This window comes from Ptychodera flava, chromosome 10, assembly GCF_041260155.1.
Source record: "Ptychodera flava strain L36383 chromosome 10, AS_Pfla_20210202, whole genome shotgun sequence".
Classification (NCBI taxonomy): Eukaryota; Metazoa; Hemichordata; class Enteropneusta; family Ptychoderidae; genus Ptychodera; species Ptychodera flava.
In genome coordinates this window covers 28,371,998-28,394,397 of record NC_091937.1, presented here as the reverse complement: position 1 = coordinate 28,394,397, position 22,400 = coordinate 28,371,998, and the positions used below count along the sequence as shown (strand labels likewise).

Here is a 22,400-nt window from a genome sequence, read left to right as displayed (position 1 = left end):
TCTCAAAGTGTTATTTAATGATTTGAATATATTACGTTCATGCCCTGGATACAGTCATCAAAATTACCCCCTCAGTGCTGACGCATCTACCACACAATGACTGACCGGTCACAAGGAAATACTAGGCAAAACATTTTTTTGAAAAAAGATATATTTATCTCAACACAGTTGCAAATAAAACAAATGTACATAACTGTGAATGCGTTAAAATTACAATGCAACTTGTCTGAAAAAGCATAAAATTTAGGCAAAACAAAAATCTAGGCAAAAAAATTAGGCAAAACATTTTTCAAACATTTTATTCTAACAGCGACCCAACTGTGATTTTATTGGTAATACTAACAGCATACAAAAATATTCTTCACTGCAGTGTTGTCAAAGAATACAGCGGAGCTATATTTATTATATAGCTTTGGTTTTGTTTCACCAAGATGAAGCTAGATATTGTCAGCAATATTCTACAAAACATAGCTTCAAGGACACTTGGCTCACATTTGATTCGATGTGGTAGGCTAGAATGAGTATACTTTTAAGTAAGTTTATACCTGGGAAACGGCATAACAAGTTTTAATGCAATCGGACGAGCTATTTCAGAGAAAATGATTTTTGACCAAAAATCAGAAAAATTGCGTCAAATACAATTTCAACAAATCCGATAGAGGACAACCCTTAAATGAAGAGTATCAAGTTTAAAAGTAACCCGATATGAACTTTAAGAGACAATGATTTTTTGACCAAAAATTGGGAAAATTGTCCCAAAAATACAAATATGAAAACTTTCACACAATTCGAACAAATCTGTGAGAAGCCAACCCCTGGATCATGCATACCAAGCTTCAAGGTAATTGAACAAGTGCTTTAAGAGAAGATGATATTTTGACCAAAAACGGAAAAATTTTGCCCACAAATTACAACTGTCAAAAGTTCATTGTAATACAATTTGAACAAATCTAACTTAAGTCACCATAAATAACCCACATCAACGAAAGCTGTCCTGGATTTTTCCCTGTTTTACCTCATTTGCATATTTTTGAAACTGACATGTTCATTTGAACAAATTCATATCTCCACTCCTTGATGCATCAGTGTTCATCAAATACTAATAACTGGTGCAGCTTTTTTGGAGTTTTTAATGTGGACGGACAGACTTCTACACATACTAACATGCATACATACATATATGCATACATACATACATACATATACATATAGACGCCAATGACATACCATATAAGCTGTCTTTGGTACATATACCAAATGTAAGCTAAAAACCATGCCAGTACGGTATATGTAAATCAATATAACATCCTACATTATTTTCATGAGTGTAACACCATGATGACACATCCCTCATATAGATAACAATATGCTTAGGATACAGTCAGGAACATATTTTGAACATTGAATGCCTCAGTTCGTATGTTCCATTTCTATTTCATGAGGTCAGATATTAAGATGAATACATCTACTGTTAACATTAGCAGGGGCTCATATGCAATAAGATGAACAGGTGTAACTTATCTCTCTTCAGTCAAAATAGCTGAATATGTTATTGGATTGATTCATGTGCCCAAATATCTTTCTCCAATATTTTTTTTTCAAATGCTTTAATACACTGATATTTTACATGTGAAACTCTTTTCTACATCATTCTCTGCATTCATGAGGTCTTATATTTGCATGGTCAACATCATATGTCTCTCCAGACCACCCTCCTGTTTGAATGGTGTATAACACTTGTTGCAATGGTATGATCCAACGTTAACTTTTAACCAATATGCCCCACAGAAATATTTTTGAGGTAAAGTTTCACCAGTTTCTTTGTGTCTATACAGCAAGGTATTGTGCCATTGTGTTCATGTGATATTTTGAGTGTTTAAAAATAAACCTAAATGTGTTAGGAAATATATTCTTGTATTACGTCATTATTAGTACAGTGCCTTACTGTATAGATACTCTGATAGCATTCCTTCTAAGACTAAGCTTTGAGGCACCGCTTCCTTTCACTGTTTATTTTACCAACCAGAGATTCCATCTGCTAAGACAAAATGTCTAATCCATCATGTGCCTTTCCCATGACTCATAGACACTTTTCCTGCCAAAAGTGCTTTATCTACGGGAACCTCGCCTTCCCTAATCAGAGACTTTTCCACCCTCAACAGAGACACTACACGTCACTGAACTCTATACACGGTCTCTCACCCGAGTGTTATGCTTCACTGTATTAGCCACTGTCTATTATATTAGTATAGAATAAAGTAGTCATTTATAGTATTAGACGACTTCGTCTCCCGACTGCTTACTCAGACCTGGTCATATTCCACACAAAATGTGAATTTTTCACCACACTCTTTTCATACATGCTGTCTGACATTACGATGGATCAACATGTGCCTTTTAAGATTGCCTTTATGCATGAATGTTTTACCACACTCTTTACATTCATGCGATCTGACACCAGAATGGATCAGCATATGGATTTTAAGACTGCATTTCTCCGTGAATGTTTTACCACACTCTTTACATTCATGCGGTCTGACACCAGAATGGATCAACATATGTCTTCTAAGACTGCATTTCTGCGTGAATGTTTTACCACACTCTTTACATTCATGCGGTCTGACATCAGAATGCATCAGCATATGGATTTTAAGATGGCCCTTCTGTGTGAATGTTTTACCACACTCTGTACATTCATGCTGTCTGACACCAGAATGGATCAGCATATGGATTTTAAGACTGCCCTTCTCTGTGAATGTTTTACCACACTCTTTACATTCATGTGGTCTGACACCAGAATGGATTAACATATGACTTTTAAGATTTCCCTTGTCTGTGAATGTTTTACCACACTCTGTACATTCATGTGGTCTGATACCAGAATGGACTAACATATGTCTTTTTAGACTGCTCCTTAGTGTCAATTTTTGACCACACTCTTTACATTCATGTGGTCTGACATCGGAATGGATCAACATATGCCTGATTAGATTGTTTTTCGTTTTAAATCTTTTACCACATTCACTGCATTTATTTGGTCTATTCTCTGGATGGGTTAGCATGTGCTTTTTAAGATTGCCCTTCTCTGTAAATGTTTGACAACACTCTGTACACTCATGCTGTCTGACACCAGAATGGGTTAACATATGTCTTTTATGAGTGCCCCTTAATGTGAATGTTTTACCACACTCTCTACATGTATGTGGTCTGACACCAGAATGGATTAACATATGCCTTTTAAGACTGCCCTTCTGTGTGAGTCTTTGACCACACTCTTTACATTCATGCTGTCTGACACCAGAATGGATCAGCATATGGATTTTAAGATTGTACTTCATTGTGAATGTTCTACCACACTCTGTACACTCATGTTGTCTGACACCAGAATGGATTAACATATGTCTTTTATGAGTGCCCCTTAATGCGAATGTTTTACCACACTCTTTACATTTATGTGGTCTGACACCAGAATGGATTAACATATGCTTTTTAAGACTGCCCTTCTGTGTGAATCTTTGACCACACTCTCTACATTCATGCTGTCTGACACCAGAATGGATCAACATATGCTTGTTTAGACCGTCTTTCATTTTAAATCTTTTGCCACACTTCCCGCATTTATTGGGTCTGTTCTCTGAATGCCTTAGCTGGTGCCTTTTAAGATAGCGTTTCTTTGTGAATGTTTTACGACACTCTTTACATTCATGCTGTCTGATATTTGAGTGCGTCAAAAAATGTGTCTCAAAATTGCCATCATGAATTAATGTTTTAACGCACTCGCTGTGTTCTAATGGCATGAGATCAGACTGCATTACCGGAAGCCCCTTTCGATACATGTTGTGTGTGAAGGTCTCAACGCCTTCTCCAAGTTCAATTTCTTGTGTGCCTGAGAGATTCAACCTATGTGCACCATCATTGCTGTTTTTTATATAAATTTTACCACACCCAGTGCTGATTTCACCGTCACAGTTGTCCAAATTATGAGAACTGCACTCCACCATACGGAAGGAATCTTCGTGTAATGTAGTTTGGTGTTCAATATGATCACCTTCAGAACATGGATTCAAGTCTTCGTTCTGGTGTTCTTGGTTGGACACGCCATATTCCAATGTTATAAGGCCATGTTGCATTATGCCCTGTAGAATCATTGATGCATCTGTTGTTAGAGAGATTGATAAAAAACAGTTCAATAGAGTAAGGCAAACAACAAGGCTCCATAAAGCACTCTTGGACAGACAGATTGTGAAACCAATTGACATGCATATTTACAACATGTCAATGTCCTTGTACGAACTTTGAATAATATTGGTATTTGATACATATCTGAGTTATGGCTCAAGATATGAAAAAATAGTGACAATAATCACTGTTCGCTCCCATATAGTTATCAAAACAAACCAACAATTTTATGAAACATGGACATACACATACAGACAGACTGACATTCACAGACTGGCACAGAGTGATGACATTGACCCCAAGTGTGCCTTGGCCCATGAAGAGTGATAAAGATATAACAAAAAGCTGAATGTAATGATAAAATAGTTAAGTATAGTCCTACAGACCCTGAGGGTGAATATGTTACAGCAATTTGATTAGTTTCTTTTCGTTTTCTACTTCTGTGATAATTTTTAAGACAATCAAACTGCAAGGCAGTTTGAATATGTATTGACAAACATGTTATCTTTTACAAGCACACAGCAAACTGTTCATGATTTTTCATTTACAATATTTGACATAGACTGAAATACATAACATGCAACCGATTTACATTTTGCCCATGCACCAGATACATGGAGAGATTTCAACATACAATCATCAACTCAGAAACCCTATAGGGAAAAGTAAACATTGTTTTCTTCCAGAACAGCTGGTACATCCACATCTGGAGCAACTTAAAAACTTAACCAATTACACAAGGATGATGACACAAGAAATAAAGTTAAGAAATTTAACTGTGGTGAACTTGACTATTCCTTTCAAATCCTTACCTAACTTGATTGACATCTTAAACTAAAATACACTGCATGGTTAATTGCACACAAAAATACATCAGGGGTGAACCATTTGATAAAAGGGGGTTGTCTGGAAGATTGATGAGGAACATTATCATTTTTATCCAATACATTGTACATTCTTTTTTTCCCACTATCCCACCTTTTCTTTTTGACTAACCTTCTGTGGCTGATTTTGTTATTGACATTTGTTTGGATTTTTTTCAAAATCTGCCAGGACTCCCCCCTCTCCATCACTCTTTAACATAGAAAAAAACTTTGAATATATTTGTTGGAAACCAAACCTGCTGAAATCACCTCAGCTATGTTTTCTCATTATTTTTTACCGCATTTCAACACCAAATACAGTTTACCATTTCAAATGCTTACTGAATCACTGCATTATCTTAAACATAGGGCCAATGTCCCTGAAGCTGCTATAGACATGGATACAAAATTAAGTATTTCCTGACTGTATGAAATCATCTCACTAAGGTCATCCTAGGGACCTGTTAGCCAAATATTAAAGCTGCCTGACCAGCGGTTTTGAAAAAAACAAGCGACCCAATAATCGACAGAGCTCTGCTGTGTTATGCAGTGTTTCCGTTAACGCAAAATCCTGCGTATTTTACGCAAAATTGTTCGGAAATACGCAAAAAAAATCATGACTGCGTAAACAAATACGCATTGAGAAATGCTGCCCAATGATACGACGTACTTGGCCCATTGCCTAGCCTAAACGAGGTTCAATGCAGATAAAAAATAGAACATATGCACCTGCTTGCAAGTGACATTTATCATGATATTGCAACATTTTAGACTTTAGCAGACCGCAGCACTTTATGCAACATTGTATTTCAGCATCACAAAACGTCATGTCAATCAGTTCTGTACAGACAATGGCACTACAGATGCAAAAAATTCGAGAATCGACCGAGTCTACGTTGTTGGTAACACAATACAGTTAATGGTCACTACGTTGCATGTTATTTGGAAAGTGTTTACGGGTGACCATTTAGACTCAGTCGGGTTCAATTTTTGAGAGGTCCCGCTGGACTTTGAACAGTATCTGCTTTTTGTTGGCCCTTTGAAAACACTAATTTCGTAGTCAGAAGGTATTTTCATTGAACATGAACTCATTGGGCTGCTCAACGATCATATACGGGACATGCATTACGGCAAGGCAAACGTTCAGCTACACCTTGAAGCCCCCCAGGTTGTTGTTTTTTTGTTAATAGAGCATGCGCATTACAGGAAACCCCCCAAGTTCTACAGAAAAGACTGCCCAGCTCACTTCAGATACTGATTTGTACCGTACGCATTTTGAATACATTTCACGCAAATAAAAACTCAGTTGCGTAAAATCGTACACAAGTTTTGAAATTGTAACGGAAACGCTGTTATGTAGAGAGCAACTTTTCGTGACATATGTACTGATGAAGAAGGTTGAGATCTTTGATAGCTCATTTCAGGATGGCCTGACCTAAAATGGCAAAACTAGCTGCAAAATACAAAATTGATGATTTCATCATAATTATGTATAAAATTGTATACCAAATATCAAAGCTATCACATGACTAACTTTTGAGAAACAAATATTTTGACCAAAAACAGCAAAAATTGACCCAAAAATACAAAAATTGAAGATTTCATCAAATTTCACTATATCACACTAAGAGAACCCCTAGGAACCTGTATACCAAATATCAAAGACATCAGACAAGTAGTTTTTGAGAAACACATTTTTTGACCAAAAATGGCAAAAATTGCACCAAAAATACAAAATTGCAGATTTCATCATATATTCTATATATCATATTTAGTTTATCTGTAGGAACCTGTATACCAAATATAAAAGCTGTCAGACGAGCGGTTTTGATGAAATAAATGTTTGACCAAAAATGACAAAAAAATTCCTTAAAAATACAGATTTGCATATTTGAACAAATCCAAGTTGGGTTATCCCTACGGACCTGTATACCAAATATCAAAGCTGTCTGACCAGCGGTTATGAAGGGGAAGATTTTTGACCAAAAACGCCTTTTTTGACACTAATTTGCATATTTTCAACAATATCAAAAAATCAAAAAAAGCACAATCATTTCAGGTCAGCCCAAAGTACTTACATGCAAATTTTTCATGTAATCTACTCTGTGGTTATTGAGTTTTTCAATTTTGACTGTTTTTACATTTTTTCATTTAATTTGCATATTTTTGGCAATGACAACTTCATTTGAACAAAATCTCATCTACAGCCCATCATCCATGTACACACCAAATATCAAGATGAAATGTGCAGCGGTTTTGGAGTTTTTGATGTTGACGGACAGACATACAGACATACATACATACAGACATTTTCCTAGCCTATAAGAATAGCTTCCATTGCCATATATACATATGGCTATGGGAGCTAAAATCGTAACATAATGGCAGCCACACAGCCAATGTATGTGATCTTACTGTAAAAAATAGTGACAATATCACTGTTCGCTCCCATATAGTTATCAAAACAAGCCAACAATGGTATGAAACATAAACATACATACAGACAGACTGACATACACAGATTGGCACAGAGTGATGACATTGGCCCCCAAGTATGCCTTGGCTCATTGAGAGTGATAAAGATATAACAACAGCTGAATGTAATGGTAAAATAATTAAGTATAGGCCTACAGGCACTGAGGGTGCATAATATGTTACAGCAATTTGATTAGTTTCTTTTCCTTTTCTACTTCTGTGATTATTTTTAAGACTATTAAAGGCCCGTGAGCTGTAACTTTTAACATTTTATTTACCCTAAAATAACCCCAAACGTCTCGAATGTTGATTGAATTCTTGCAATTAAGCGATATACCCTTCAACTAACATACTAGGACAGTCACAAACGACACAGAACGCAAGGAAATTCACGCGATATCGCCTCATTTTAAATGTACCGCCATTTCGCAAAAGCAGTCACGTGACCAAGAACACAGCAAATGCAACGTCACACGGAGGACGAGAGCGGGATCTTACTGTGTGATACTGCGCGATGTGGGAGCGTGACCCCATTCGCAACTCGACAACAATGGAGTCTACACTTGAGGTAATGTAAGCTTATGTCTATTTTGTAAACAAACTCACGTGTTTTCTGCCCCCTCAAACCTTGTATTTAATGCTGATTGTTCTCCAGTTCGATGTTTCATTTGAACAAAGAGGGTGTTACAACAGTTGTAGGCATAAACGATGCGATTGAAATGACAAGGAACTAGAGCTTGTTTGTGAATTTGGCCCGGCCAGGCGGCCGCTGGTCGCAGTCCGGTAAAGCGTACGGGTAGCTGCCCATAGCGTACGCTAGAGTCTCGTTGTGGTTCGTTGTTTCGCATGGATTTCCAGAACTAGTAATTCGTTTTGAATCTGGATTTACCCAGAATGGTTTTCAGTTAGCGATACGCCGTTCGGGTTTTGTAATTACGAACGTATTCGCTCATATTTGGCCTGAGTGAGCCATGCGGTTGAACCATGAGCGGCATTGACCAAATGCAGTCGATCTTATTTCTGAACACTGTCAATTTCCGAGCCATTTTGCAAACGGATTACTTACTTTACACAGATTCGGAATTATTGTGTGAATAACCTTGAGTTTAACAATGCCTTTCGTGTGTTTTTAGTCAGCTCTAATCGAACTGTTGAGACATACGGCCCCGATCCTACTTCTATGTTTGAGAGGACGAGTTTAGCAAGCTTCGTGATGATTACGGTAGCATTACAACCATGGAGGTAGAAAGAAAGGTACAACAAGGCTGTGTGATGTGTACTACAGCTGTAAACTTATGCCAACTCGTTTTAGAAATTTTCTTTTCAAAGCGATGAACTTTGAGCATGGAGAAAACGGCGTTGTTCGCACTTGTGACTATAACGTTGCTATGGCGATACCAAAACAAGGACAAACAGCTGTTTTATTGTGATTTGCATTTTCGCCATGGCTTTTGAAGTACAATTTGCTGGGAAATTTGAAGGGTAAACAACACATTTTCAGTGTATTTCTTGAGGGTCTATGATACAACATAAATGACAAAGGTGGTCCTTTTATGCAGTGGCTTTGAAAATGTCAAATATATATGTTATGCATCAAAAGCATATTTCCTTCCAAATTTTTAGTCTGACTTTACACATCTTAATTTCCATCAAGAGTTAACCCACAGTTTACTTGCCATGTTATGGTCAAGAATTAAAGTAAAGTGTCGACTACTTACTTTGCTTTGTTTAGAAGAGAAGATGGTAACAAAGAAAAACTCAACACTGACCAGTGACCGGCAGAGTGCAGTATATCTACATTTGAATCTCCTTTGTAATTTTTCTGATTCTTTCATTTTGCAGACATCACCGACCGATTCTACTGATAGTTCTGTAATAACTGAATCCCAAGAAAGATGAGGGAGACAGGGGTAGAGGGAGAGGCACAGGGAGAGGGTGAGGACAGGGACGCAGAGGTTGGGGCAGAGGAAGAGGGGCTAGATGGGGAAGGCTTGTGACAAGAGCAGATGAGGCATTGCGAAATGTGCAGCAACGGAAAAATATTCTTCATGTAAGAAAATTTTTTGCTTTGTATACACACCGTGATAATGGGACATACAGATTGACATCAGCATATAGCCATCACAATAATATCATCTTATTTTCAGGAGATGCTGCAGAAAATGACACCAGAACAGAAGCATGTTGCAGGTGGTTGAGAGGGACATAAGTTTAATATTTGACTTTGCAGTCCTATCTGAACAGGCTGGAGGATCCCATCCTGGACCTTCACAAACAGTCAAGATTGATGTGTCGTCAAAACTGTCGGCAGATGCCAACCCTTGCTGAGAGAAAATGTTGTGGGGAGGTGCCTGGGCTCTGTATCTCCAGATTGCTAGTCAGTATGTTTATGAACTGAATGCAAACAAGCAGACATTTGCCATGAAATTTTTCTAAGAAAATCATCATACAAGTTATTAGGGTATTCCTACTTTAACCATATTGTCCCTACCCATGGTCATTTATGGACTGAATTGTCAATTTAATGCAATAAATCCAATCAACTGCAAGTCATCCTTTGCTTTTAGATCAGATCTGGTAAACAGTCTTGATGCATATGTAATAATTGTAATGTGATGAATACCAACTGACTGAGATGGAAAGCCATGTGTGCTGGGCAAATTATTTATGTAATGACTTTTGGATACGTAATGCTCTTGAGTGTTGAGAATGCACTGGCATGGTCACAGAGGAATTCTAAAATGTAAGACGAGACTGTTACATGTGTACATAAAAATCCTCATTTTGGTATTTCAAAGGAAGAACACCTCTCAGAAGATCAGCATAGCTACTGTAACAGTGTTACTGTTCTTCCAAAAATATTTTTGAGACAAGCAAACTAGTACCAAACTCAGAACTTTGGGAAAGGAAGTAGAGATCAATGAGAATTTATCCAATCATGGGAAATATAAACAAAAGCAATACATATTGAAACAAATATCATATTTTTTCAGGATTTCAGAGTTATCTGCCTTGATGAAGGAGTCCTTGCAGTTGCTAGAGCCATCGGATGGATATGATGGCCACCAATGACTTTGATGACTACCACAAGTGCAACAGGCATGCTGCATACCAGCAATTTATTTTGTGGGAGCATGGGAAACCTGGCGCAAGAAACTAGAGTGATACCAGGTTGCTGTGTTTGGGCAATAAGAGAAAAATATCCTGATCAGTTTGGTCAATATACAGGGTTCATTCCAACACGTTTTGCATAAAAGGAATTGCAGGCATCATTTTGCATGTGATATAGCCACTAACTGATGACGTCAAAACTGCCATACACGATACACACTGCCATAACTTTCAGGGCGTCTGTGTCTTGTGTACAGTGATTTGATGTAATCAGTTCGTGGCTATACTACTTGTAAAATGGTGCTGAATTGCATAATTGTGACAAAATGGTAACAAGATATATAGCTCATTTACCCAAACACAGCAGCTTGGTTACCTCCCATTTGGCACAGTACTTGATATTTCCTATACATGTTAATCATGATTTATACACTCAGAGACTCTTCAGCGAAATCTACAAAGTCTCCCTGTGTACACAAATTCACAGACTGGTTTCTTTAATTCTGAAAATGTACTTTTAAGGACACCATTCTTCTAAATTGCCATTTTAAATGACTCAGAAAATTATGCTTGATTGAGAGAGGAGATAGTATTTTCATAAAATTTCCACTGATTGTGTCCTCAGCCATACAGAATGTGGTTGAAAGTAGGGAGACTAGTTGCACCTGTTTCATGAAACAAAAGGATATTGTTTCCCCATCCACCAGAAAGACAAAAGAAATTTACATGCTGACTTTTCTATCTAAGAGAATGACCTCTCAGTTTGTCATAAATTGCTCACCAAAAGTATGGCATTTGTCTAGAGGGTTTGCCTTATTGCTTTCAGGCAGAACTGAAAAAGTTACAAAAATTCTAATGTTGTGTGTAGAAATCAAACCAAATTGTGGGAAGTCTCATGAACTGTACTGTTTTAATTTGTTGACCTCAACATATCATGTTTACCGTACCATCCATTTTAACTGTTGTGTGTCAAGTAGTTGTGGAGTACAGTTGGCTTTGGCCAAACAACTGTATCACCCTTTCATGGTGATATGTATTGGTGTGCCATATTTCTCATTTCATGTAAAATTTGAATATCTGCTTCCATCAAATTCATCAATGGCTATCTTCATGTCTACGGAGCGAACGGAGTGAATTTTTCACATAAAGTTTTATATTTATTGCTGTACAAGTTTATTTGCATACATGTCATGTATTTACAGAGACACTCGTCCAATAACCAGGATTTTGCCAGTCCTGGGGACAGACATTCCTCAATGTGACAAGACATTCAGTGCAATCATTGTCCTAATTGTTTTATTTCTTTCTTGCCTGAGTTTCCAGTAAAGTGCCCAAATTCACCCTATAAATAGGGGCTTAGACCTGAAAGGGATTTACCCTAATTTTACATGAATTTTTTTCTTATTTTGAATGTTTTATCTTGCATGCTTACTGTCTCATTTACTGTAAAAAAGGTGAAAGCTTTTTTAAGATTGAAAACAGTGACGATGTGTTGAATAAAAGGTAACGTTTTAAAATGTATACAATTGTGATGCTTTTTAAGAAAGTTTACATCTCTACTAAAAGGGAAAATGGTAAATGTATCCATATAGAGTACTTTCTGTACATCACAACTTGGGCAGCTACAGCATACTGAAGACACCATTCAATTCACAACATTGCACGGTAGTTTGCAAAACCTGAAACTGAAAGGAATAAAATGTTAGCAGACTTGAATGATGAAAATTGAAGAAAAAGGCTGAACAATCTAAACATCTGGCATTATCAGTTTTTTGCTTGTCACCATGACCGAATGGCTGAAGTAAGTCTACAATCATGAGGTTTGAGTGTCCATGGATAAACAGAAAGTGGTTACTTTACAAATATGTTTATATTATATTTTGGATCAAGACAGATACACTTGTAAAGCAAATGGAATTTTTTACTTTGCTTGAAAGGATCAGTAGTTACACCTTAATTGAATCATGTTGAATACAAATCTTAAATAGTCACTTCCTACTACCACTAAGACCCTCTTTTTTAGTGTCTGTGCTACTACTGACAAGTATTTTCTGACTCATTAAGCAAAGATGTATCCATAGTTCAGACAATTTATACAGAAAGGTTACACAACAGGATGAAATTATTTATTTCTCATGACTAGATGAAACTGATGATGTGCACGAAATTTCTTGCTGTACTGGCTCAACACAGGTGCAGCCAATGAACAATGCACTTTTAAAGGGGTCTTTACTATGACAAGATATATTGTGCATGACAAGTAATGTGAACTGACTAATTTTAAGTCATGAGGGTAATTAATTAGCTGTTCATAATTTGCCCTGTCACTGAAAATTTTTCGACTTGCTCTCCCGCACTCAAACTTCATTTTTACCCTCTCCCCACTTATTTTTGCCAGTTTCCCCTCCCCACTGTCAATTTTTGAAGCTCCCCTGCCCTGTGGCGGAAAAACTTGCCTATTTCCCCTGCCCTGCAAAAAATTCCCCCCTAAATTTTGTCATTCCATTTCCCCTGCAGACATGGAGCTACCCTACCCTGTGATGAAAAACCTGTTGATTTTCCCCAGCCCTGTGAAAAATTTCCCCTGAAAACATAATGGCTCAACTTCCCGTCCCCGTTTTAAAAGTAGCTCCCCCTCTCCTCGTTTTTCGCAAAGCCCTGTCCCCGGGACAACCAACCGATATCTGCCCTGCCCGACAAAAAAACTAAAATTTGCTCCCGTGCCAGCTAAAAATATGTCCCCTGCCCAAGCAAAATTAATAGTTCCCCTGCCCTCAAATATTGCTGTAGCTCCGTTGGCTGCACCTGTCACCACATGTTACGAGAGGCGATGTTTGCCAACTCGTCCTTGCGCTTAGAACTGGCGGTATTAAAAACAGTAGCAATAGCAGTCGCTCGGTCCAGGAAGGACAGTGACTGTTTACTTCGATTCTTGTTTTAACTGCGACAAGATGTGTGAAACGATTCAGTACGTAAACTGCGTTGTAAGCTTACCGTACGCGAGTATGAGATTTTGTTGTGATTTCTATTCAAGCTATGGTATTTCCTAACATTTGGAGAGTCAAAAGTTGATCTTTCAAAGCTAAAACGTGACCTTCTTTGAATATTAATGCATGTATAGTGAATTTATCAAGGCATCGTTGCACAACCCATGGTCGTCAAGCACTCGCACGCACTATTCGACACGGTATATTGTGTACAGTCACTCGCTGTCCGGTCCTATACAGTATACTTACCAATCAATTAACTCCTCCGCCAAATCGGGATTTGCAAGCCCTGTTTTTTCCACTAACTGAAGCCATCTCCCGATCTGGTTTTCGATGTCTAGTTTGCTACGGCGTTTAGACGCATTACTGCGCTGTTGTCTCCATTCCTTGTCAGAATCCGATATGACCGGGCGTACGTTTCCCACTGTGAGACGCCATTTTCTTGTGAGGAATCTAATGCGCATGCGCAACACTCACACTTTATGTGTACTCTTGCGAACTCAAGGCATGGGCGCCGCCATAATCGGGTGCGGCACCGTTTTATTATTTGACTCGTTCAAAGTTACACGTGCGATTTGAGTACGTGGCCAATAACTCGTCTTTGCACACCCTTCAGTAAGTTAATCCACATGAACTAATTCTAATTTGAATGTAAAATCATGGAAATAATGCAAAAAGTTACAGCTCATGTGCCTTTAATATGCAAGGCAGTTTATGTATTGACAAATATGATATCTTTTACAAGCACACAGCAGCAAACTGTTCTTGATTTTTCATTTACAATATTTAACATAGACTGAAATACATTACATGCAAGCAATGTTTACATATTGCCCATACATCAGATACATAGAGAGATTACAATTTACAATCATAAGCTCAGAAACCCTACAGGGAAAAGTAAACATTGTTTTCTTCCGGAACAGCTGGTACATCCACATCTGGAACAACTTACAAACTTAACCAATTACAGGAGGATAATGACAAAAGAGATAAACTTAAGAAATTTAACTGTAGTGAACTTGACTATTCCTTTCAAATCCTTCCCTAACTTGACATCTTAAGGTAGCTACATACCTTTTAGACACTTTCAGATTTTTATTTTTTTCTCAATTGAACAAATCCCAAACCCCAATAAAGTATACATTTTCTGAAAGCCCTGATATAGAGCTATCCGACCAAGTACAGTACACGGTCATTATTTGCATAAGAGTCACGTGACAAGCGTTTTGCTGAACCTTCCAAACCGGTTTTTCCCGCCTTATGCAAACACGCTGCAAGATTTCCGGTTAGAATTTCTTCATTGACAAGCCTTGACAATATCCTTCAAAACCGTGTCTGCGATTTTTTCCCGGAGGCTCCATTCAAATTATATGGCGTGATAATTAAAATTCCTTGAAAAGCACATTCATCTAACACCTTCAAGAGCGAATTAAAAAAAATAAAGGCACATAAAGAAAATCCCAGACACAGTTTTGAAGGATATTGTCAAGGCTTGTCAATGAAGAAATTCCAACCGGAAATCTTGCAGCGTGTTCGCATAAGGCGGGAAAAACCGGTTTTTGGAAGGTTCAGCAAAACACTTGTCACGTGACTCTTATGCAAATAATGACCGTGTACTGTGCTTAGTCGGATAGCTCTATATCAGGGCTTTCAGAAAATGTATACTTTATTGGGGTTTGGGACGTGTTCAATTGAGAAAAAAATAAAAATCTGAAAGTGTCTAAAAGCTATGTAGCTACCTTAAACTAAAATACACTGCATGGTTAATTGCATGCAAAAATACATTGGGGTCGACCTTTTGATAAGGGGGGGGGGGGAAGATTGATGAGGTACATTATCTTTTTTATCCGATCCATTGTACAATCTTTCTTCCCCACTCTCCCACCTTTTCTTTTTGTCAAACCTTCTCTGGCTGACTTTTATTGACATTTCTTTGGAATTTTTTTCAACATCTGCCAGGAACCCCCAATCCATTGTACAATCTTTTTTCCCCACTCTCCCACCTTTTCTTTTTGTCAAACCTTCTCTGGCTGACTTTTATTGACATTTCTTTGGAATTTTTTTCAACATCTGCCAGGAACCCCCCTCTCCCTCACTCTTAAACATTGAAAAAATTTTTGGAATATATTTGTTGGAAACCAAACTTGCTAAAATCACCTCAGCTATGTTTTCTAATGATTTTTACCGCATTTCAACACAAAATACACTTTACCATATCAAATGCTTACTAAATCACCACATTATATACTCTTAGTTACAGTAGGTATAAATTTACCCTCAAAAAATCGTAAAAATACAAAATGAAAGATTTCCCAGTAAAATTGACAGTTTCGCAAAGTTGCCACAAAAATTCAAAATTCTGGATTTCAACCTAATTTCAATACATTATATTAAAGCCCCAATAGCTGCTAATTGTATGCATTATTTTCATGATTTTATTTTCAAACCAGAGTTGGTTCGTTTAAATGTACTTGCTGAAGGACGTGTATTGAAGTATCACTGCTTGCTGATTTGGACCATGCCTACACATTTTAACAGGTTTAATAATAAATGGGTGCCGCACCCATAAAATGGCGCCCCCACGGGAAAATACAAAAAACAGTATTTTCCTACACATATACATCGTGATGATAACAGAAACAAGTATGATGCCATTTACTTGAATGCATTATACGGTGGCTAACATTTTGCTGTTGTAATCTTTATTTTCTCTGTCATATGACAAGTTTTTGAAAATAGCGGGAAATCTAAAATGACGTTAAAACCTTTGCATTTACATGCCACTCATGACACTCATGGCGGCGTCATACGGTGGCTAACATTTTGCTGTTGTAATCTTTATTTTTCTTTATTTTCTCTGTCATATGACAAGTTTTTGAAAATAGCGGGAAATCTAAAATGACGTTAAAACCTTTGCATTTACATGCCACTCATGACACTCATGGCAGCGTTATACAGTTTTTCAGTCTCTAATGGGTCTTATTCAAAGAAACCTCTTGGGAAACTAAGGATATTTTGCGATTGATTTATTAAACATTTGCAGCTATTGGGGCTTTAATAAAAACCCTAAGAACCAGTTTACTAAATATCGAAGCAATCAGACTAGACCAAAAATGAGAAAAATCGCCCCCCAAAATACAAAATTGCAGATTTCATCCAAATTTCAATATATGTCATTAACATAACCCAGGGAACTTGTACACTAGATATCAAAGCTACCAGATCAGTAGTTTAAGGAGAAAAATGTTTTGACCAAAAAAGGCAAAAATCGCCCCCAAAATAAAAAAAATTGCCAGTTTCAACATAAATTTAATACATTATATCGAGATAAATCTTAGATACCTGTATACCAAATATCAAAGCTATCAAATCAGTAGTTTTTGGATAATTTTTTTTTTCAAAAATTGGGAAAATTGCCCCAAAATTACAAATATGACAATATCAATACAATTTGCACAAGCATGACTGGGGTCATCCTGAGGAACATGAATATTAACTTTCAGAGCAATCAGACGAGCGATTTCAGAGAACAAGATTTTTTGACTGAAAACAGGAAAAAAATATCCTATAAATACAAACATGCAAATTTCACCCCAATGTTTGCACACATCGTAAAAATACAAACATGCAAATTTCACCCCGATTTTTGTACACATAATTAAGAATACCTAAAGGAATCTGCATACTAAGTTTCAACCAAATCTGACCATTGCTTACTCAGTTTTAGCCATTTGCAGGATTTTTCCTTTTTTCTCCTCATTTGCATATTTTTGGCACTGACATGTTCATTTGAACAAATTCACATCTCCACCCCTAGGTGCATCAGTACACCAAATATTAAGACAGTAGGTGCTGCGGTTTAGAAGTTTTTGACGTGGACGGACATACATACATACATACATACATACATTCATACATACAGACGACATTTTGCCACCTTATAAGAATACCTCCCATTGGCATATATACATATGCATACATGGGAGCTAAAATTAACGTGCATATGTATGACATTGGTCAATGTCCTTGTACCAACTTTGAATAAAACTGGTAGGGACTTGCCTGAGTTATGGCTCTGTACATGGAAAAACTGTAACACAATGGCCGCCAAGAGGCCATATTGAATCGTATTGTGAAACAACTCCACATGCATATGTATGGCATCGGTCAATGTCCTTGTACTAACTTTGAATGAAATCAGTTGAGACATGCATGGGTTATGGCTCAGGACATGAAAAAAATTGTAACAGAATGGCCGCATGGCGGCCATATTAGATTGTATAACAAAACAAGTCGATGTGCATATGTATGACATAAGGAGTAATCCTTGTACCAAGTTTGAATGAAATCACTCGGGCAACTCTGAGATATCTGCGTGAACGGATGGATGCACGTACGCATAGACATGGCCAAACCTGTAAGTCTCCCCGGATGGTGTTCATGGGGACTAATAACCAAGATGAGCTAAAAGCAAGCCATTCATATCATTAACCTAACTATTACCCTCCTAGCTATTAAGACATTCAGTCAGCAATCCAGCAATACAGCACCGTACTCTTTGTATCAGATCCACAAACGCACACTTATTCATACCATACCAATCAAAACTCGACATCTGCCCTGTACGGTATAACGAAACCTTACCTTTCATTGATAATGTATTATCTTGATATTGTTGACGCATCTTTTCAGTCAGTGTCTCTAATGGTTTCAGAAGCTCATGAATTTTGTCCAAATATTTTAGAGATTTGAAAATTGCGGAACACTCTGGAAAAATAAAGAATGTTTCTACATTACATATCCATACAGTAACATTAACAGCCGATCTATGATATTCCCTAACTGAAACATAGTCAGATGAAGTCATATTAATCGAAAATATATATAAGCACCATGACAATGTGCCCCAGCACAACTCAGTGTCAAACAACTGCTTGAATCTTCAGTAAGGGGAGAACCATTTGATTTCTGGGGGGGTATGGAGGATTTTGAGAAAAAAAAATTTGTCACCAGGTGAGAGAGAAGGAAAAAAAAATTGATCCTGTCATGGCCTGAGAAAAAAAAATTGTCATAACAGACAGAAGAGAAAAAAATTGTCACAATGCACCAGAAATTAGCAAAATTTGGAAACCTTATTGTCATGTATTCTTTGCCGGCGTGCCGCCATAGGCGGCACAAATGTTTTTCCCACAAGCAATTCTTATGTTTTTTTTCCTAGCACTTATGATATAAGCATGCACTACACAGGTCTACTTTCCACCTCAGTACACTCAATGTTTTCCTTCCCTTTTCTGACCCAAGAAATCATATTTCAGGATTTCTGTTGCAATATCTCAATGGCATAGGCACTATCTAAAGGGACTATTTGACTTCTGTAAATTGTGAAAATTTAAAACACAAGACACACATCCATTTCTCAAATTTTCAATGCGAGAGGGGGGCACCCCCCTCTCGTGCTCTCCCGCTTGGGTCTTCTAACAGTTTTACTGGTAAAAGACAAATTGAAAATACCTCTCGGATTGCACTACACTGCATAGTGGCGCACAACAATTTCTCTGAACTTTCACAGGATCAAGGGCGAAACTGAACTGTTGTGAATTCATCCTTTATTATCACAGAAACATGTTTTAATTTACCTCAGTTCAATCACCATTTTGAAAGTTAAACATAGCATATTCATGCTTTTCATCAGAAGCTGGCAGCTAGAGAAATGACACAAGAAGGGGACAGATTTTCCATCCCTGTATTTTCATTTGTCTTCAGTCTCTGGCAAACAGAACTGTTTTTCACAAATTGTATTGTCATTGTTTGGTTGTTGAATATTGTGACTCAAACACTGATAATGCAAAAAATGTAAAAAAATATCAGTGTTCAATGTTATTTTCAAACAGTTTGACCGAGTGCAAAATAAACTGAAACTCCTCTCAGATTGCACCATAAAAACATCAATTTCTCAAAATTTCCAATACGAGAGGGGAACCCCCCTCTCGTGCTCTCCCCCCTTGGGTATTCTAACAGTTTCACTTACTAAAAAAATTAAACATGGGGGCCGGGGGCACCGACGTCCTTTGTACCTCCTTACTGTTTATTATTAGCCATAAATGTGAAATTTGGCAAAAAGTCAAATTGTTTGGACATAATTATGAAAGTTATTTGTTCTGGTTAGTTACTGCTCCAGAATAAGTTCAAGTGTGGAATCTAAGTATCAACAGCCTTAGTATATGTGTGAAAGTGAATTAAGAATGAGAGAAGGGATGCAATAAGGATCAACAATATCCATAACAGGAAACAGTAACCTTATATGTTATACAGAAGGGGAGAAAATTTAGCCACAAACTATTGTGATATAATGGACCATGGCTAATCTAAACCAAATAACTTAAACTGGATTGTTGGCATTGATTACACATGTATTTATTGTCCATCAAATAAAAAACAAAATTTGGGCCATTGACTAAAAAACATTTGCTTGTTACACTCACCACACTTGTACTTAAAGTGTTTGAAATGTACACCTATCTACAATACAATGAAAAAAAGTTTGGACACTGTAGGTCAACAGTGTATCTTTAATGTATGAGACTGAACAAGCTTACCCCTCAAGTATATGTACAAGCAAAAACAATATTTAATTTTGAATTACGTAGTACAGGGAAGAGCATACAATATGGTGAAAAGCAAACTAAATATAAAAACTGAATATACAATGATATTGAAATGTTGTTTTACAGTCATGAGTATCTGGTGTGTGCCAAGAGACAAATATTAAAATTGGACAGCATCATCCTGACCACACTTTTCTCTGTCTGGTTGTTTCCTTTTGATTTTCTGATGCAGTGATAGATACAAAATATCCATACAACATAGCTTGCACTTTGTTCACAGTAGAACTGAGTTTTACATGTAAGATAACTTTCTCGTAAACTGTAAATTCTGGCTTCTGGCAGCTCAAACGTCGCAATAACTACATTTTTTGATATGATACGGAGTGCCTTGCACACATATGCAATATGCAGACAGTCGATGTAATTCATAGTAAGAGTCTACTACATTCAAGCATTGTGATGTTGACAGTGCACGATTTCAAGTAGCCACGAGGAAATTCTGATGGTCTTTTAGTGGAAATATATGTAACAACAGTGAAACAAACAACATTAGTTATCGTGACCATGCTAAAGTGCAATCTCGGATCATGTATGATCTGATGATCACGCCAAATTGCCATGTCGGATTTTGCCGTGATTCTGAAGTACACGTACTTCCTTAGTAAATCGGTCAGCACATAAGAACACTGTTTTTAGCGAAGTCAACAATGATGTCAAAATCAACGCACAACTGATGAAATTACCCAAAATAAGCAACAGAAAACTAAAAGTTATCGCTGTGTCGAAAGGACAGTGCATCAACATAAAACGACGCTAGTTATGACACGGACGAAGAAGGAGAGAACGTTCCCTCGCTCTCACCCAGCTATTAGTATGGGCGCCAGTGGGATTGCCTTGCTAAAGCAATGGATTCGCCGGTACGCGGTACAGGGTGAGTACTGAGTACGGAGGCCATCATTCTTCAGTCTATCGAAGGACCGTTTCGTGCCAAAAAATACACGACAGCAACAAAAGTACCATCACTGTGAACCTCATATTAACAAAACATCATCAAATACACGCTAAAAACTATAAAACGTCAAAATTCGCTCTAGACTGAGAAACAAGATGGCGTCAGTTTGATTCTTCAAAGTCCTTGAAGCTTGCAAAATAATGCTAACTTGTTATATGCGCATGCGCGTATTAAGGGGAGAACTATTTGATTTCTCGGGGGAGGGGGTATGGAGGAAGTGGGTATGAGAGCAATTTTTTTCTCAGTCAGAGTGACAGCACTTTTTTATTTCTACTGTCAGACCTGCATCAATTTTTTTTCAAATGGAGTAGCAGTGCAATTTTTCAAATTTAAGCCAGTCTTTCACATATCACAGGATGGTTTTATGTAATATTCATATTAAATTCCAACAAATGAACAAAAATGGAAATTCTAGTATATTTACAATTTCTAATTATAGAACACTTTTTTGGCAAATCAACTGTGATTAGTACTATACTTGCTCTTCTTTAAGCCCCAGTATTTGTAACTTTTAACAATTTTTTTCATATTTTTGATTAAAATGACATCCTCAGTATGTGAAAGTAGACCATAATTAATACTGACTCGCATGGTTTGCATGCCCAGCCCGCCTCACGATTAACAGTAAAAGGAGTGAAAAATGACTTCTTGTCCGGACCAGAAGTCAGCTTTGTTGACACACGAAACGAAACGTAATCACACCACCGCGCATGCTCAACCACATCTACGCAAGTTATACTGTGGCGTCCGTAGAAACCATACGCTCTTCGAAAAGGTCTGGTCCATCGAAACTGGAGACTCAGCTAAAAACGCGCGAAAGTTGGGTGAAATACCGGAAAGATATAAATATGTAAGTTTTTACAGATTGTTCCGACTATAATGAGCCGTGCAAACAAACGTCTTGAACAGCTAAACTAACGACTGAGGCAGTCGATTGTAAGCTTCATGCAATGCAAGGCACTGTACGTTGTGACCGATGGTACGGAGATCAAGTTTGCTGAATGAATTGAGAGAGAAAAACATATATGAATAAAAATTCAACACTTCACCATTGTAATCATTGAACTAGTCGTTTCTTCATTATGGAGTATAATGAAAATTTCGTTGAAAATAAATGACGGGACTGATTCTGCTCCGTCTACTCAAACGAAGTTTTGTGTACGGC

General features: G+C 37.4%; 2 protein-coding genes and 2 long non-coding RNA genes across 4 annotated transcripts in view; 1 reads left to right on the top strand and 3 right to left on the bottom strand.

Annotated features, from left to right (window-relative positions):
• Positions 1-22,400, bottom strand: part of LOC139142401 (betaine--homocysteine S-methyltransferase 1-like) — a 97,154-nt gene that overhangs the window by 19,766 nt on the left and 54,988 nt on the right. The gene's annotated exons all lie outside the window — the stretch shown is intronic.
• LOC139142394 (zinc finger protein 665-like) overlaps positions 143-22,400 on the bottom strand; it is a 30,543-nt gene continuing 8,285 nt past the window's right edge. Inside the window, exons 2-3 of the mRNA XM_070712312.1 lie at positions 18,263-18,385; positions 143-4,156 (exon numbers count right to left, since the gene is read on the bottom strand). Of these exons, the coding sequence (XP_070568413.1) occupies positions 2,355-4,156; positions 18,263-18,385 (1,925 nt within the window). The 3' untranslated portion in view covers positions 143-2,354. The remainder of the gene's footprint in view (positions 4,157-18,262; positions 18,386-22,400) is intronic.
• On the top strand, positions 7,758-11,512 carry LOC139142409 (uncharacterized). Its single transcript, XR_011554391.1, has 3 exons — positions 7,758-8,085; positions 9,360-9,567; positions 10,511-11,512. It is a non-coding gene; the product is annotated as an uncharacterized lncRNA (long non-coding RNA).
• Positions 11,908-14,624, bottom strand: LOC139142408 (uncharacterized). The gene is made up of 2 exons (XR_011554390.1): positions 13,865-14,624; positions 11,908-12,313 (listed from the first exon to the last, which is right to left on the bottom strand). It is a non-coding gene; the product is annotated as an uncharacterized lncRNA (long non-coding RNA).